We start from the raw sequence: 18801 nt of genomic DNA, 5'->3' as shown, positions 1-18801 counted from the left end.
ATACTAATTCATTAACTGAGTTTAAATGCGAAAGTGCACAACGCAGAGGAATGCATTGTTATCAGATTGTTTTACCAATAGCATTTATTCCCATCATTGAACACATCATTTAGCAAATCTCTCTGATTTGTAGATTTTGAAATGCAACACAGTTAAGGGTGATTTAACGTCATTCTGAATTAAAAATTTCAGTCAAAAACGCCTCTTCCTAGTTCATCGTTATCATCTACAATCGCAGTCAATATGATTTATTACTAATTGACAACAAAATTTCTGCCTAAACCAACGTACCGCCACTGGCACCTGTATCAAAAGTCGCAGAACCGTACCGTCACAAAAAGCCTACATGACAACATTCTCAATGAATGTTTGTACCCTCCTGTTTAAGGGGTGGGAAGACAGGATGAGTGTATCCCAGTCATGGGGATGAGAAGAGGGTAAGCGAGCCATGTAGAGGAAGCCAGGGGGTGAGTGGTGATCTGAAAACTGACACCCTGCTACCTTCCCTGACCTCCCTGTTGGGCCACTCTGTTACCTGGACAAGATGGGAGGTATTAAGTGGCTCGCTGTCCCGCTAGGTTGAGTTGCTGATCCGTTAGCCAGGGAGGAAAGCCTACCCGACTCCCATCTTCACTTCAGTGGGAGCATTTGTTTTGATTTTTGTCCTCTCTTTCTCACAGACAAACCTGAGATGCCCAATTTATCTGGGGTAGAGTGAGGGGAAATAGGGCGCCTTGCCACTTGAACACTAGAACTTTAAGTCGGCAATGGTTCGCCGACTCTCTCAGCTAAAGTCTTCCTCGACTGTAATGGAATGCTGAAATATTTAAAACAACTGATTAATCAAAGTAGTTACCAACAATTAAACCGTAATTATATTTGTGATACGATCATCAATATAGATAACTTGAACTTGATCTTTTTTTTTTAAGCTGACGACAGCTAAATTCTTCTCTGCTGTATAGAAAAAAAATGCATCCTGATTTTGAATTAATAATTTTAGGAAAATGAAAGGCCTAATGTAAGGAATCAAAAATGTGTGCAGGTGCCCACCCACATCTTCAAGCTGAGCAGCACAAGGGCTGGTGAGAGAACAGAAGGAACAATTTGCTCATTCTCAACCAAGACATGGGGGCTTTAGACGAAGGAAAAAAAAAGACACCCAATATCCAAAATCCCTCTCTCAGGGCCATCATGTGAAGAATTCCCCCTCCTCTCCTCCAAACTATACCCTTTCACCCACCCTTTCCTCCTCTCTTCTTTGCTTTTTTAATCAAGCCGTCTGGGGTTGTCAGGTCTTTTGAGACGAGGACTCCCAACCATGTGAAAAGTTAATCCCTTGTGGGCCTTCTTCTCCGTGGCGCTCATCTCCCTGGGAACACTGGTGGTGGCTTTCAGGCAGGTGGCAGTGGGTGATGGGGTAGGGAGGGGGCGGGGGGGAGAAAAGGGAAGAGCCATAGATGGAATGATGGAGAGTGAGATGCATTCTGGGCCACCCCTTGACCAGCGAATCAAGACAGAGAAAGGTACGGATTTTCTCCAATCCTCAATCGCCAACGCTAAACCCTACACCTGTGCTGGTGGCCCTGTCTCTGCCAACAGCGAGCCCTCGGCGTGTCTACCGCAGCAACCAGGCAGAACACACTTCATTTCTCCCTTCCCTTCCCCTCCACTGCTCTGTCTCCCTCTGTACTCTCTCACAATTCCCAGCATCAAGACTTTTCGATGAGCCTCCTTGCCTCAGTGACAGACAGCGTGAACAGAGAGCCAAGAGGATTTGCGATGTGAAGAGCAAGTTGAGTGGCTTCTGAAGGAAGACAGTGCTTCACAATGAAGAGCCCAAAACCCCTCTGCTGCAGAACTGCCCCCCCTCCTCCTCCCAAGCCACTCAGCTTTAAGCGTTATGCTCCAGTCATCTTGCTGTGGGTCAAAGCAAAAATCTCAACAGACTCCTCGAGGGTGTCCTGCACAGAGATGGAGCACACAATAAATACCAAACGATATAGGAAAAAAGGCCACAGTTTCTCCCAATCAGCTGTTTCAGAGAACACAGATAAAGACAGGCTTATACATTTGCATCAGTATAGTAAGTTTTTTTTTTCTTTTTTTGTTTTCAAATAACCGATGGAGGATGGACAGAGAATATGACTCCCCCAAACCTCCTTTGGTAGACTGAAGGAGAAGGAACAATACACTCTTAAATGCTTTGTTTGCAGTGCACTTTTTCGCTCTCTGCAACCCTCTCAGAGCAAAGTGCCATTGGAAATATAGACAGACTCGGTCAGCCATCTTAAGCCCTCTCTCTTGTCCATCCCGCTCTCGCTATATCCACCGTGACCCCACACACTCTGTCTTTCACACACACAGACTCCTTCCTCTTCTTCCTCTCATTGGGTAAGCTCGGAGCCCCGCCACCTGAAAAAAAAAAAAAAAAAAAGAGCTGTGGAGGCAGAGAGAATCCTAGTCGGAGGGGGTGTGCACGGTAAGATTTGGGAGTCTGTAAAGGTCAGCACGGACTTTGTTCAATCTGAGGGTTTATCTCAGCAACAGCAAGGGCCGGACAATGGGGCCACTCGCCGCGCGACAGAAACCCAAGCTGCGGCAGCTAAATTACTTCACTGATAAGGCCAAATTAGAAGCACTGGGACCCCGGAGGCCAGGAAAAAGAGTAGGACGGAGCGAAAAAGAAAGGAAGCAGAGCAGCAAAAGAGGGAGAGGCCACATAAGGTTGAGTGAGAGGGTTGAAAAATCAATGGCTAACAAAAGAATAGATTTAAGTGTGTGATCTTGGTAGAATTAAAGCTCATGTTGTGTATTTTGACACGCAGGCGCATAAAGGCTCGTGGATGAACACTTGGCATTTAAAAAAAGAAAAAAGAGTGCTAAAAGGACGAAGTGTGACAGCATTTTAAGACCGATGTTGATTAATAAAAACACACAGGTCATGTGGAGTTGTTTTATTACATTCAAGAGCAAATCATACGGAAAAGAAAGTCTATCAAATGCTTCAGATTTTGGAAAAAGTCACAAATTGAATGCAATATTATTTATCTATTTTTTTGTTAATTATTTAGTTAAGCAATAATAATAATAATAATAATAATAATAATAATAATAATAATAATAATAATTCCTTATCATAGGTGTACCAGGTCTTATTGACATAATCAAGCAGTGATTAACTTATAGTAACTTTAAATTGCTCAATAATGTCTTTTTACAACGACACACAAACGGAGAAAAAAAAAATCAATGATATGTTGAACAAATAATATATAGAACAGATTGACTTCTGCACCCACAGAGACTCCACAGGACTAGAACATGAGAAGTTGCAAAAAAAAAATATTGACATGTTCTTCTTGAATACCTTGCCAGGTAGGCATTGTGCTTCAAAGTGCATCTGAAGCACGTCACAAACCCTTTGTCTACTTCCTGATGTGCTCTTACACAACGCAGTTACATGTTTTGTGTAGCTGCAAGTCTTTAAAAGCACTCTGCAGCATTGTGAGCTCCCGGCCAGCAGAGGGGAGCACGCTTTGTTACAGGAATAGCTCAGACTCCATAAAGTGACATCAAACAAAGCCTTATATAAATAGTTAATCATGAACAAGGTTTATAGCTTTTAATAGGTTTAATATTTCATTGTCTAAGATTAAGTAGTTACTCTACATCGCTACAGAAGTGCTGGGGAAAAAAGTGTAAGTCTAAAGATAGAGATGCTTTTTATACACTGAGAAGTAACTACCCTATAATTTAAAAAACAAACATTATTTGTACATCAGTCATAGGCACAGTAGTCCCTGCAGATGTACAGTATAATCACTCACTTCCCCCACAGGAATATACTGTTGTTCTGTTATTTGGCCATAATTTCTGCATCACATGCCTCCAAGCAAAGCGTTTCAAGGTGGCAGATCATTTTCCTGATTCTTTTTCGTCTTTCAGAGGTTGCATGCTGGGTACCACTGGGTACCAGCTTCCTTGATGTCTGCTCACCTCCTCTCTGGAAAAGGGGGCACAGAGCAGAATCATATGACATCTGCTGAAGACAGAATGATGGAGAGAATTGGGACGCAATGTTGCAAGCATTAAAAGATTTGCACTGATTAAGTGGGACTCTTTGGCCTCACTTTCTCTAAGGACTTTTTCAAACTAACTTTAGTGTTGCCAATGTTGAAACAAATTAAGCCAAACACATTCATAGTAATTTGCACGTCTAGTTCACTAAGTTCTACAATCTTCCCTTGCTGAACCCGAGTGTAGCTTGTACATCCTCAACTAAGGAGGATGTACCTATCCTGGCTGTTATTGTGAAATGAAAGTGTGGTATGCATTTACATTCACTTTCACTTCAAAATGATGCAATACATTATGTTGGTCTACACCACAAAAAGACAGCAGACTATAATAAAGATGTGGTCCTAACATGATGAAATGTGAAACAGTTTATCAAGGGGTATGGACACTTTTGCAAGTCAATGTACATATTAGAAATGTACGCATGCACATATTAAAATGCATCTACCAATCCACACTGCCTCTAAATCCACCTTGTTGTCTAATGTGGATAACAGGCCAGGTGTTGTTCTCAGTGACAGTAGAGGAGAAAAACGATGAAAATCACTTGAGCAATTGTGGAGACTTTCCAAAGCAAAGCGGTCCCTGGCATGTTTGACACGTCAACAGTTCAACGCTGTTTATAGACCTGATGTCATCATTGCACTTTAGGTTCTCACTCTACCATGTTTTTTTAAATGACCAGTCAAGGAAAGAAAAACATGGGAGAAGTCACTCTCCTGCATGCTTGTCTCTGTCTTGCGTAGGTTTTGGTGACTATAACTGCATCTCTTACAAGCCTGCATAACTTCAAGCTGAATCACCTTTTTTAGATTCATACATACACCCATATACTGTATTAATATTGTGCTTTCCTGAGGTTTTCAATGGCTGGACTTGCAAAATAACATCAGTGCGTCTTCTGCAGAGCCTACTTTTACTTGCCCCCATTTTCCTCAGACAAAGACACAGACTGTGCCAAAGCACAAGTCTTTGCACCTTATAAAATGTAATTAAAAGGCGCAGCAATGTGTCGTGCTTTCCTTTTGCTGCGCCGTTCACACAGGATAATAATTTCTACAGCCATGCGGTTTTTGGTCCAAATTGTGTATCCGAATATAGAAGATGGCAAATGCAACGACCACAGGATCCTGCTTAATAGGTCCCCACCTCATGCTTAAGTCAAAGAAATGTTATTGCACAAAGGATTAACATTCAAAGAAGTTACAAGTGTGTGCATGTATCTGGCTTTCAAAGATGGGGGAGAAAGGAAAGGATGCTTCTTAGTAAGAGGAAAAATCAGTATGAACAACACTTGACAAATATCATCTTCCACGCCAGCAAAGAGCAATGTCACTGTCTGGTGCCGCCTCAAGGCACTCAGTGATGGAACTATTCATCAGGGCTATGATGAACGATGAGGTTTCACTATACACACACAGTGCGGGCTTGAAGGAAGACTGGATACAAGTTACCTGTGCTTCACCACAGAGGACTGATGGCCTGACATAAGGGTTTTTAAATTAATGTTTAAAGCATGTCTGCAGAAGGGAAACCTCATGCTAATAAAGGGTCGCATTGTGGCGGGGATGCGAGAGGAGACTGTGGGGGTGCCATTCGGGCAAACAAGAGGTTCCATTCAGAATGCTTGGCTAGAGTGGCCGAGGTCTTAAAACCAGTGACCAAGCAATAACAGTCCAAATCCCTGGGACAATATTTGTTGAGTTCTACTCCCTTCAAAGATGGATGACTTTAGCCTCGTGTGCTTCCTCAAAAGCCCACACCTTTCATCTGCCCTGTGGATTAATTTATTAACTAATTAACAGATGCTGGTAACGAGTTATGAACAAATGATAAGGCATCAGGATACTAATCAAACCTGACATTTAATTTGCTGCCTTGCATACTTGTTATCAATTACAGAGTTCGTTGAAAATAATTGACAATGGTTTTCGCAGGGACACAGGAGGCTTGTCTTTAAGGTTAATAAAAAAGCGTTGCGCTGCTGCACTGTTACCAGGGGCAACGGCGACCATATGTTTAATATTAGAGGAAATCTGTTCCACTGGAGTGCTCCGAAAGCTGGGAAAATTGGATTAAATTGGCTAATGGCATGTTTAAAACCGACATAAAATGAATGTGAATGGAAGATATTACAGCACCCAAACCCCGGACTTGTGGTGTTATAAACTTTCTGTGGTGTTTTTGCTCTGTGTATAAACTTGGGGTTTCTGTCAAAGTCAAATAATGATGACAGAAACCACATATTGTTGGTCAATACTGTTATTAGAACCCACATGTTCAATGTCCCTTTCATTACCATCTGAGACTAGGCAAATATCCCAAATCAACTTTGTATGTTTAATAAATACTTTTATATATAACTCCCCCCAGAAGAATTGGCAATCCTGGTAAAGATGTTTTAAAATTCTTAAAACAAATGCATCCAGTACAGCAGCAGCAGTGTAATCACTGTGAACAGTTTGGAAAATGCCAACCTTTGATATTTGCTCTGTGGGGAAGAACTCCATTGTTATGAAACAACACTGTAACATAATAACCGGTTGTACATACATTGGTACCCCCAAACAATCCGTTCAAACTAGCATAAATAAAACATTTAAAAAAATATATTTTACCCCTAACATCAGTCTTGTTTGCCATTGTCTCTATATTATAAAAGATAAATATGTAATATATTTCTAAATATGTCATTTAGAAAGATCAAAAAATAATTACCATAAAAACAAAATCAAGCTTCTCAAACAATCTTCACTCTTTGGAGCAGCAAAAGTTTCCTTATTTTGTACAAACAAAAACCTGTTACATTTATTTGCATCTGCTGAAGATAGTTTAACATGTAATTACAATACTGCAAAAAAAAGTACACTAACACAGGTAACTGAATATCTGCAGACATTTTTGTCTCGATTCTCCGTTGTATGTTCATCACAGATAAAAACTCCCACTGTGCTTTGCTGGAAGCCCAAAGCCTTAATAATTGCTGTGAAGCCATTTCCAATGACAGATTTCTGTTATTTTGGGGGGTAAATGTGTTACTTTCTGAACTAGTTTGACCTAGTTCAGCCTAAAAAAGCTCTTCAATCTGTACCATTAGATCTGTTGTGACTAGATAATGTGGTTAGTTACAATAAATTTCTGGTAAAATAGTAAATGGAGTAAATTTATTTAGCACTTCATAGTCCTGCTCTCCACTCTAAACAATTTACAGTAGATCCACATTAACCCATGTGTCTCTATGCACAGCACACAGCCTGGGTAAATGCCTTGCAGGACACATCAACATATTACATGTAAAACCTGGAATCAAACCCACAACCTTTTGAAAGCAATACTCGACTCGCTGATTCACAAGAATTATAAATTAGACAAAGATAAATTTACTCAATGTATCTTTGTCTAATCATCTGACATATTTAAGTACAACAAAGCAAAAACAAACAAAACAATATTTTTTTTTTTTACGATACTAAAAGGCTGACAAATATAACCTGAATCTTTCTCTTTTCTGCTAAACTAGATATAAATGGGTACAACTTAAAAGACCTGCTGTGTTTCATTCTGATTGCCTTTAGATGAAGGACTCTCAGCTCAGGTAAAAGCACACCAGAGTAGGGTCTTGATTTGATTACTAAAATACATAATAATGACCCCATTTACATGAAAAACAACCCCCACCTCCACAGATGCCATAAGTCAATACGATATATGATGCGGGCTTCGATTAACCACAAACAATACGTTATATAATGAATTATGTTACAATGAAACATTAGAATAACTCTGATCTGCCGCTATGTTTTATCGTTGTTTCATCAGCCTGGTATCAGTCAACTAAAGGGTCAAGGATCAGGAAGAAAAAAAGAGAACTTTCTTGTGAGCATAAACAGATTGCCCAGGATGCAAGCAGAACCTTTGAAAGACATTGGGAATATCTTGCAGCATAGGAACTTGGCCATCTGCCCCCCTCAGTCAGAACACAAAAGCTGAACAAACACTTCAGGATAGAGGAGGTGGACCAGGACAGATATGTGTCGGGGTGTGCCAGGGCTTCTCCACTCAAATGAATATATAAAAACAGACTTAAACAAAAGCAACATGGCATCCGTTTGAAAAGAGAGCTGTCAAAGCAGAGCAGAGTAAGGGAGATACATGATGCCATGTATGGATAAGTATTTGTCACATGGGAACATGGCGACATAAGAGTGCCCGCCAGACGTCTTGGTCTATCATTAAGTCAACAACTGGGCAAACAGAAGAGCTCGCATTTTTCCCCCCTCTTTCCACACATCACTGAATGAATGATACTGATATGGAAAATCACCCCACAAAAAGTAAACAGAGAAGGAACATTGGGACAGTGTGGAAGAGGTTTGCCAAGAAACAATGTCATCCCAAGGTGTTCAAGTGCACACAGACATGACTGCAGGGCTGACATGGACTCTATGATACATGTTTTCGGGGTGACCTATGGTGACCTTGTACAAAAGGACCATATCAATGGACATCTCTAAATAAAGCTCTATTATATGCCCTTGTTTTTTCCAGTGTAACAAAATACCCTTAAGGCATTTTACTACTTTTCATAAGCTGAAAAATTGCCAAGGAAGTAATTTTACCTTTCCACACTTAGTAAGACTTTTCTGTAAAACCTAATGAGTGGCATTCATGATGAGGCCAGACAGCGGTAAAAAAAATATAAATAAAAAAAAAATTAAAAAAAAACAACAGTCACAAAGCAGGCTTACATACAATCAGACACACATGAAGAAGACCTAGCTAATCTGTTTCTTTAAGATACCCACAGATCTCTTTCTGTAGCATATATTGCTTCGTGAGCACCTAAGAAACATCAGGCGAGTGAAACTAGTAAGGTAGTCAATGAGGAGCGCAAAACCTCAAGCCACTGTACGTTGACATGCCTCTATCAATAAACAAGTCAGGTCAATCTACCAGCCTGATAATAGCAGCAGTCACTCTTGCACTTAGATCCCTTTGCTGTACTCTCTGTGGGTCGTGCCTCTCTCGGCTTGCTAAGACCTTCCTATCCACAGGGGTAACCAGCCCTGCACACACAGCTAGAAAAAGACAGAGAGACACAAATGAACACACACTGAAGACTGGGGGCCTGACGTTCTATCATGTTGTGCTAAGGGGGGGGCATAATGGTTTTTAAATGGATGACTCAGTGCAGGCCCAGAGAGGGCGTCTGAGACAGAAGAGAATGGCCATGGCCTGCAGCAAAGCAGCTCGCAGATTGAGCTGTCCGTCTTGCTAAAATGAGCCAGAGTTAACACCTTAGCCAGTTCCCTAAGCCGCGGGACAGACAATAGTCGACTTCCTCTCTGCCTCTTTCCTTTTTTCCCTGTCAGTTCTACTCTTTCACTCTCACTTTGTATTATTCCATTTTTCTTTTCATCGGTCTGCACTTCCACTCTGGCTTCCAGAAAGCCTCAAAGCACCCAACATATTGTTGAGCTTCTTTGATTCATCTAAAGGCTAGAGTGCTTGAAAAAGCAATATGGTTTACTGCAAACGTGGATTGTAAGTGGCTTGTATAAACTATAGCCTGTCTAGTACATATAGTACATACACTCCCACGCTAGTTCTGTGTTGGACTCAATTTTGTCTTTAGAAAGGTCTTAATTCTCTGTGGCACAGATCTTACAACAATGGCTTCCATGATACAAATCTCCCTTTCCCTATACTAGAATAAAATCTGGTGGATGTCCATTTCACTGGACAACAGTGTTTTTACTGTCATGTTTCAAAAACAGTTTGAGAAGTTACAGTTACCTCACCACCTTACCACTACACCACCACAACCAGCCTGAACTGTAGATATGGGGCAGGTTGGGTCTTTGCCTTCATGTGGTTTATCCCAAATTTTGAACTTTACACGTGAACGTGACCATATAAATGAGGCCTTTTTCTTATATGACATTGTCCAATTTTAGCCAATTTGTATAAACCATACAGCCTCAGTTTCCTGAGGCTTTCCTGGATGACAGGAATGGTAGTGTATGTTGTCTTCTGTTGGTGCAGACCTTCTGTTTCTAGATGATGATGATCTTTCATCTGCCACTCAATCGATGGTTTCTGTATTTCAGATCATCTCTAAACTCCAGAGATGGTCATGTGAAAAGCCCTACACATTTCTGATCTATTCCATGCCATGTTCAAAGTTCCCTTAGATTATCATTACTTTCTTTTCTCTTCTTTCTTTTTTTTAAAAACGATTTTTTACTCTTTCTAGTGACCTTTATTTGACAGTTGTCTGACAGGAAAGCGGGTTATGAAAGAGGGTCACCGCTGCATCCTGCATTTATTACCATTGTTTGACCTGGCGCCATTGTTGACCATGTCTAGATACCTAAATGCATTGATTTGGCTAATTTGCTACCCCACTCAGCTCCACCAGATTAGCAGCAGCAGCACTAATTAGCCAATACATGTTGGAACTGCAACTCTGCTAAGATTATCATATGAACTACTTCTCTGAAACATTATTATGATGGCACACTGAAGAAGCACAGTTGGAAAGAGTAGCTTCTTAAAGAAGTATAAGTCCAATGAAATTGACATTTAAATTGAAATGTAGGAGGTCCTCCACTACCCAAACAACAAAAACTGAACTTGAATGCACAACCAATAAATAGAGGAGAGTGGAAGTGGTTGGTCGGACAGTATGTTGTAGAAAAATGCTTCCCGTTTACTCACCTTGGTAGTCATTTTTATTTTAACGCAGCTGTTGTTGGCAGCTGCTGATGGTAACTAGCAATATAGCTGGTAATCTAAATCTGTTACCTTTAATATTAAATATTCAGTTAAATAAGTTTTTTTTTTCAAGGAATAATCAGTAATTGAGTTAGTTTATTTTGTCAAAGGCTGAAAAAATAAAACATTTACACAAACATTACTCTCAAACGTTTAATGCTGCAACAGAACTATGCATTTTATATCATCAATCCACCTATTTTTCTCTCACCTTGCTCTTCATTCGTTATGAACCAGAATTCACAAGTCACTCTTTCGGTCTGTCTATTTATCTAAGACCAGAGGCAGTAGATGGGTAGAGGAGCTGATGGTGAAAGGGAAGAAATATGGGCTTTAAGGGACTCCTAAGGGAGTCTCTTGATGACTATCAACAGGCCCACTGTTATGACTGTCTGTGATAAGAGTCTGTGAGAGGAGAGCCTCTGAAGGTTTCCAGCCTCAGTCCAGACAGGACATTTTAAAAAACAGAACCTTAGCCAGAGTCAGTACTGCTATTATCATTTACAAAAGAAAACAGATCAGTTACTCTTTACTCAAAAGCTCGGAAGAAAAGACCAAATGCATAACACTGGAAGGAAATCAAACTTAAACAAAAATTGACCCAGAGTTTTAATTTTTATTTGAAAATAGTAAGTTCAAACTGCTATAAAATAACATTAAATGTGCAAACGTCATAGCAGAAATTGATTTCTAAGCATTCAAACGCATTTTTCTTACTAATTTAAGGAGCCAAACACATAGTCGCCTTTTAAAATTTAGATCTCCCAAGTTGATCCTTCCGATTATGTCTTCTTTAAGTGATCAACATCAACAATCCCAGAAAAAATCTGTTCAAGTTTATATGTGAATATGTTAGCCTCACTCCCTGTCATCACCCATTTCTACCTATTCTTTCTTTGCAGCGTGTAAAACTTTCCCATAGTTTGTACACATTGCATGCTACTCTCAGAATGTTGACATTTTTCATTATGATAGTTGTGCTTATAACAACTTGAACAATAGTCTTTCTCACAACTTTAAAGACAATCTGCAAACTTTATGAAAAAAGACATTGGGGCAGCTTCCTAAATCAGTTCAACCTGTGTTGGAACAGCTTATTGAGATGTCCTAGTCCAAACTCACGTTGGATCAAACGTGAGTTGAAACAGCACCCTGTCAAGAAACAGCACCCTGAGAGTCACTGGTGTGTGAGAATGTACTTGTGAAATGTTGTGGGTTATATTTCTGCCCGTTAAAGCTACTGCATTTTAAAGGATAAATATGAGATCCAATTTATTCATCTAAAAAGGTCTCAGATTGTGACGCAGTGTGAACTAATAGTCTTGAATTCTCAAAGAACTAGCCAAATTTGACTAAATATCTCCCTCTTCTGAAATATGTAAGTATTTATGCCCACATACTTGTTTGTTGAAACTCAAGGTGGCCTTTTCCTGCAACCCAAAGACTTATAGCATAACTGTTGTATATGCATTAGTCAGATGACTGGAGAAAGATGGAAAGGAGGAAGAAAACAGAGAAAACTCGAGAGCTACGGGAGGGTGTAGCTTTTGGAAGTAAGCCCTGCGCACCCCAAATGGCTAGCCATGATGTGAACTTTAAAAAGAAAAATGTTGCACCTGGCATGTTGCCACTTAGAGTGTGCCTGTGTACTTTAATAGCCTGCATACTGCTTAAACTGGTGGGAAGAAAAGAGTGTAAAAAGTGAGAAAAAAAAGTTACTGGAACTGAAACTATGAAAATCACCCTCTTTGGTTTTCTTTAACCCTGTCAGCTAGAGATTTGTGAAAATTGTTTAAAACTATAATACTATTTGAATCTGTAATGGGAAATAAATTCTAAATTCTCACGGCACATAATAGGGAGGTAAATATGGGTTCTTTCTAACAATTGTTTCTTTGAAATAACTACTTTCTTATAGCCATTCCAGACCTACGAAGAGCAACACACATTTTGAGAGTGAGGTAAGGCCTGCTGTAGTAAAAGAGGAATTTATTTTAAGGCATTTAAACATCTTCAGCAGGCATTCCAATAAATGTCAGTGACACTGATTGATTGTGCCTTATTTTTTAAGTTTTGAACGTCAATAGAATATTGGGAATACATTCAGGCAACAATATGTCCACAAAACAATCTAAAATAGGGGCGCCACATGGGTCCGTGGTAGATCGGGAGGCTATGTACTTATTGCAGTTGTCACCGGTTCGATTCCCATCCATTGATTGCATCTCCCTTCTCTCTCTTCTCTTCTTCCTGTCCATCTATTGTTTAATAAAAGCCTGTAGTCCCACAAAAACATTTAAGACAAAGCAAAATCTAAGAAAGCTGGTGTTGTTTAAAGCTCATGCAGCAACAGCTATCAAGAGCCAAGATTAGGACATCTATGTCTGGGTCCTTTGTCACTCACAACAGTAATCTGAGACTATGTGAGGCTATGGTCTCTAACAGTGAACAGTGATGGACTCAGTAAGAATGAGAAGCAGGCCAGTAGATTTCATCCCTGATTTGGCTCGTGAGAAAGAGAGACAGACACCAGGAGTTCCATCCTGCCCCCAATGAGCTCACTGAAGCAACTTCAATATCCTCTAATGTCATGTTGAAATGAAAATTAATAGTTCAATATGCCGCTGCCGCGCTGGACCACGCGTCTACCATTTCCATATCAGATGGCGTGACCAAATGAGTGTGCTCGCTTCAGACCGACGCCCATAAAAGCTGATACCTCCACTAATCAGACAGATTTTTCCATCTGACATTGCGGTGCGGCTGCAGATGAGCGTATTACGCATACGTAGATGTGTGGGAGTGTCTCACCGCACGGGTATCAAGGATGAGGTCAGATCATAAAGGGAATGCAAATTGAGTGATCATTGAGCTTCTACACTAATGACGAGATGTATGCTGCTGAGAACCAGCAGTGATAGGTGGAAATGTGAATAGAGAGCTGCTTATGTAGTCAACAAATATCCACAGTGTGGCTTCGTTTCTGTGTCTGTTCCACAGAATACATGTATGGCAAGAGCTATAACAGATGAAAATGATTCAAAAAGGCAATTAATATGGACTCCTTAGTGGCTCCTACCTCCCATCCAAAGGAGCTGTCTTTGCCCGTGGACCCATGATGCTTTGTGCTGTGCAGGCCAAACCTTTCACCGGCACAAATGCGAGCCTTGGCCCATATACCCAGGCCTGCGCCGGGCACAGAGGACTCCCGCAGCTCCAGCTCAGCGGGAATGGGAATGTCATCGGGAATGTAGACGGGCGCCTCGTAGGGCGAGCCCTCCTTAGGTGTGGTGAAGTCCTGGTCGTTGCTGCTGCTGTTGTTGTTGTGGAGATGGTGTGACGTGTAGATGTGGGGGTGCAGCAGGTGGTGGTGATGGTTGTTTTGATGCAAAGGAGTCGGGGAGGGCAGAGGTGACATGTTGATGATGCCGTCTTCTGCGTCTTCTTCTGGGCTATCAGCACTGCCAGCTGCTAAACCCGGGAGGTCGGCTTCTGCGTCGTACATGCTGTCAACTGGCTCACTGTCATCTAGGGGAAACGAGACAAACACAGGTCTGTCATTAACGTCTCGAGGGCAACCGTTGTTCAGCCACTTCTTGCTTCTGAAAACAGAAACTGAAACTCTTGGTCACAGTTCACTCCAAGTGGGGCTAAACTTATTAGAAAACAAAAAGATTTTGAATGTGTTTGGTCAAAAACTGCCAGTCGCGTAGAAGCCCTGTGCTTGCTATTGCTTCATGGAAACAATTTGATTTTATTATGGTCACTGTGTCCTGCCAGGACTCATCTTACACATACTGAATGAATCTATCACTGACTTGGTTGGTCTCTTCACCTACTATTATTGTCACAGCCAAGGACTGACAAAATGATTGTGCCTGAACCAAAGTGGAAATGATGATGAGTATTATGTAGGGATGGATGTACTTAACTTTTGGCTCCAAGTTCTAGCCCCGTTCACTCGGCTTGTTAAGGGTATTGGTGTAGACACTGAAAGTTTGCAACTGTGCTCAAGCGAATGCATGTAGGTGAGTGATAGAGTGATGTGTGACATTATCTATGACTGTGTTTTGTTTTGTTGTTAAACTATACCAACATATACCATTTTCTGGACAAATCAAACATGGCTGCCATAAAAAGTCATTAACTGAACTGTTGCTACCATTAAATATTTGTGCTCTTTTTTTTTTTCTATCATGACTCAGTGCATCAAAGTGTTTATTTTCTGTGCTTTCTTTCTGTTCTCATCTTTTTGTCAGTTGCAGCTAAATGCTGCTTATGTCATGTCTAGTTCTGCTGGATGTTTCTCCTGTTGAAAGGGAGTGGTTCCTCTCCACTGTCCCCTTGACATACTTTTCCTCGACCGGCACTACATGATGAACTGAATGACATGATGAATTCAGTTGACTTTGGTACTTTGAGCTGACGTTCCTTGTAATTTGGTGCCATATCAACATATTAATGAAATATAGATTTTTAAAACAGCATAAAAATGCCAGATTACAAGTAAAGTCACCACCACAAACTTATAGAATTTCCTTTGTCCCATCTAGACAAATTCTGGTATGTTTAATCAATCGACCACTATGCATTCTCTATCCCTACAAATCTGCAAGCAGGCTGGATTCATACTTACAGCAGAAATAGTTTAAACAATGCATGTCAATTGCAAACTGTGGTGCTGTTCAGATTTTAACTGTAGTTCTAAGATGACATCGTTACTATATTACACTATATTTTTACGCTATATTTTTATATTTTGGGTGGAGAAGCAAAAATACAGCATTTGAAAGAAAGTTGGGCAAGTAAAACTGATCACTCATCTAAGACAAAGGAGAGTCCGGTTTGTTCTTTGACACATATATGAGGTTTTTCTTCTTCATGTTAACGGTTAAAGTTGTAAACTGACATATTAGTTTCAAATGTGAAATGCTGAACCTTGGAAGCATGAGCTATGCTCTCTTTAGCACCTGGCAAACTAAGCTGCATGTCCACATAAAAACTGGGAAACTTATCATATAAGTCTGAGGCCGTAAAGCCAACCGTTTATGACTGATTTTGCGTCATTCAGCAATTTTTAATGGAAAAGAAACCCTTTTTTTTTGTTAATGATCACCACTTTGGAGGGGTTTAGAGGGGGCATGCAACTAAGCACTGGAACATGCAGGCCAGCAGTAGCTTCCACACTTTACGCAGATCAATTAAAGTTTTATAACTCGGCTCTATCTGCTGCTCTCCCTTTACACAATCAGAAGTGTTCTCAGGTTGTTAAACACTCTCTCTCACCTGCAAACCCTCCTCCCCAAAACTGTCACTGGCACTTGACCCATTGAGAGTCATTTTTGACAAGCAGAGAGAAAGACTTGGAAAAATCTATCAAACACCATTTGTGCACAGAAAATGTACAGAGGCATAACCTAAAACAAACGTTGCGTTGTTAAAGCGTTCAGGTGTAAATCTTTTATTTTCTGGTATAGAACCGCTTGTGTATACTTTTACGAAAAGAGACAAGTCAAGGGAATAAAAAAGTAAGTAGGGATATGATAATAGCATCCTGAAAGAAGATGGAGAGAAAAAGGTAAAGAATGTATTCAGTGATGACAGAATCGCTTTAAAAAAAAAAAAAGAAGCTGCATGTTAGTTCTGAGTCTCCAGAGACCCGGAGAGAGATGTTGAGTTCGCCTCCCTGTGGGTTTTCCAAAAAAAAAAAAGAGAGAAGGCCAGATAGTGCCTTCCTCTCCCTGGCTCCTCATGTTGTTCTTTCTCTTACCGTTCCTCTGGCCCATATCCTTCCTTTTTTTACGGGGAGCTATTTATCCTGATTACATCAGGGGTCAATCATTAATTCGCACCTTGGGGGTCCCCGCGCTGGCTGCGGCTACAATGGTCTGCTTGTTCGAGCGGCTGTTATTCCAGTGGAAAACTACTCTGCTCTGCCTGAGAGGCAGGCTCAGGCCACATGAAGGCATCCCATTTATTTGATAAATTGTAAATGCATGCTATAAGCGGCGCTCTTTGCTTTGTAGCATCGCTTGCAATAGACCGAGATCTTGGGGCAACTTACAAATGCAGACGCGGGCCGTTACACAAACACACATCTGTTTGCAACTGAAGGAGCTGTTACTGTACTCTAAACACATGTGCGCCCCATCAGATGGTGTTAATGGTAAAGATGATATCTTATAATTGCTGCATGTCTTCTGGAAATCGGGCAGGACGTAATGCGACGTTTAGAGCGAGCGAGGTAAAAATGTGTTCAGGAATATACAAACAGCTAATGAAATTCCTTCTTTCATCATTTTCTTTCAATAACCTGTATTTGGAAAAAAGAAAAAAAGAAAACAAAAATTGAGATGTAGATAGCAACGCAATCAGCGTTGCCATGGCAAAATAACTTGACACAGCACCGAAAATCAGAGGTTTAATCGAAAGCCTTACAACGGGTAAATTATTCTGTGGTTGTGTTTAATCAGAGTGTTCTAGACTTAAACGCTGAAAGATAAAATCTGGAGTCATTTTCTGCCGTCTGCCTGGACGCACACAAACACATGTGCCTTGTGGCGCGCAGACTGAGCCGTATTGTTGCCGTCCTCCGTGCGTACAGGAACAACACAGACTGCATGCAAGAAATCTGAGGTAGAGATCTGTAAATCATTCATGAAATATGGACCAAGCTGAAGTCTTGCAAAGTAGGTATCAATGCGTGTTTTAAGGAAAATGACACAAAGAAGGATTCCTGTCAGGTTGTTCAGAAAGGGATCTATGATATTACTGGAGGACTTGTAAAAATCTACAGCCCTGGTGATAGAAATAGCTGACACGACAACTATTTACCGTTCACCTCGTAAATCTGGCCTTTGTGGGGAAGTGACTTTCATTTTAACAATGAAAATGTACATTTAAAACATGGAAAATTATGTGTGACGGAAAACTAACACTGCATGCAGCATCCGCAGTGAAGAACGGTGAAGGCAGCATCATGTTGTAGGGCTGATTTTCTCAGCGAGGAAGGGGAAGCTGGTTACAGAAAATGGGATGTTTATGAAAAATCAGCTTTTGTTCTGGAATAGAAGCTGCTGGAGGCAGTAAAAGACTTCAGACCTGAGCAGAGGTTCATCCTCCAGCAAGACAACAACTCTAACATACCTGGAGCTACAACAGAATGATTTAGATCAGATTATCCCAGTCCAATCCCAGAGGACCAATGTTCTGCTACTGTAAGAATTGCCGCATACGACATACTAGAATCAGATAGGTGAATTACCCCATTTAAAAACTGTAAAGTATCGGCTTTTTAAGGACTGAGGTGATAAATCACAGACTTAAAAACTGATGTTTTAGATATTAGTCTGACTAACTTTAAGAAATTTTTTGCTAAGAAAGAAAATAACTAGTGAAAGATGGTGAAGCGATTGAGTCTGCAGAGCAAACGATCACCGTTTTCTTTCCTCATCACAATTATGCTCAACTTTACAGTAGTTTATCACATAAAACTGCAATAAATCACAATTTAGTTTATGGCTGCAATGTAAAAAAAAAAATTAAAATAGCCGGTACTACCCCAGTACTTTTGCAAAGCACCATAATTAACAGAAAGAAGTACAAACGCAATGATGCATTACTAAACGATTTGTGATTCTGGTACCAGGTGCATCGAAGCAGGCATTTTGGAGTCACGGTCGTCACTGTAATAACTTTAAAAGGAGAACTGGAAATGGGACGTATGTGCCATTGATGGCTATCATAAAACGCACACAAACGCATATCCTTTCCTTCTCTTCAACGCACACGTAGAGAGACTGTATCTTTGTCTGACCGTAAACTGATCTGGTTCAATTCAAAACGAAAGCCAGGCACAGATGAAAAGACAGTATCCAGGGAAAAAAGGCAAAACTATGCAAAATCCAGCACAGGCTCCAAATATGGGGAGGAAAAAAAAATCAT

General features: G+C 40.6%; 1 protein-coding gene across 7 annotated transcripts in view; it reads right to left on the bottom strand.

Moving 5' to 3' along the window:
* prdm16 (PR domain containing 16) overlaps positions 1 to 18801 on the bottom strand; it is a 202230-nt gene that overhangs the window by 118379 nt on the left and 65050 nt on the right. For all 7 annotated transcript variants that reach the window (XM_017305896.1, XM_008414753.2, XM_008414755.2 and 4 more), the window contains exon 2: positions 13937 to 14385. In XM_017305896.1, coding sequence (XP_017161385.1) covers positions 13937 to 14385 — 449 coding nt within the window. The remainder of the gene's footprint in view (positions 1 to 13936; positions 14386 to 18801) is intronic.

The sequence above is a fragment of the Poecilia reticulata genome, linkage group LG7 (genome assembly GCF_000633615.1).
Source record: "Poecilia reticulata strain Guanapo linkage group LG7, Guppy_female_1.0+MT, whole genome shotgun sequence".
Classification (NCBI taxonomy): Eukaryota; Metazoa; Chordata; class Actinopteri; order Cyprinodontiformes; family Poeciliidae; genus Poecilia; species Poecilia reticulata.
This window is presented reverse-complemented; position numbering and strand designations above follow the sequence as displayed.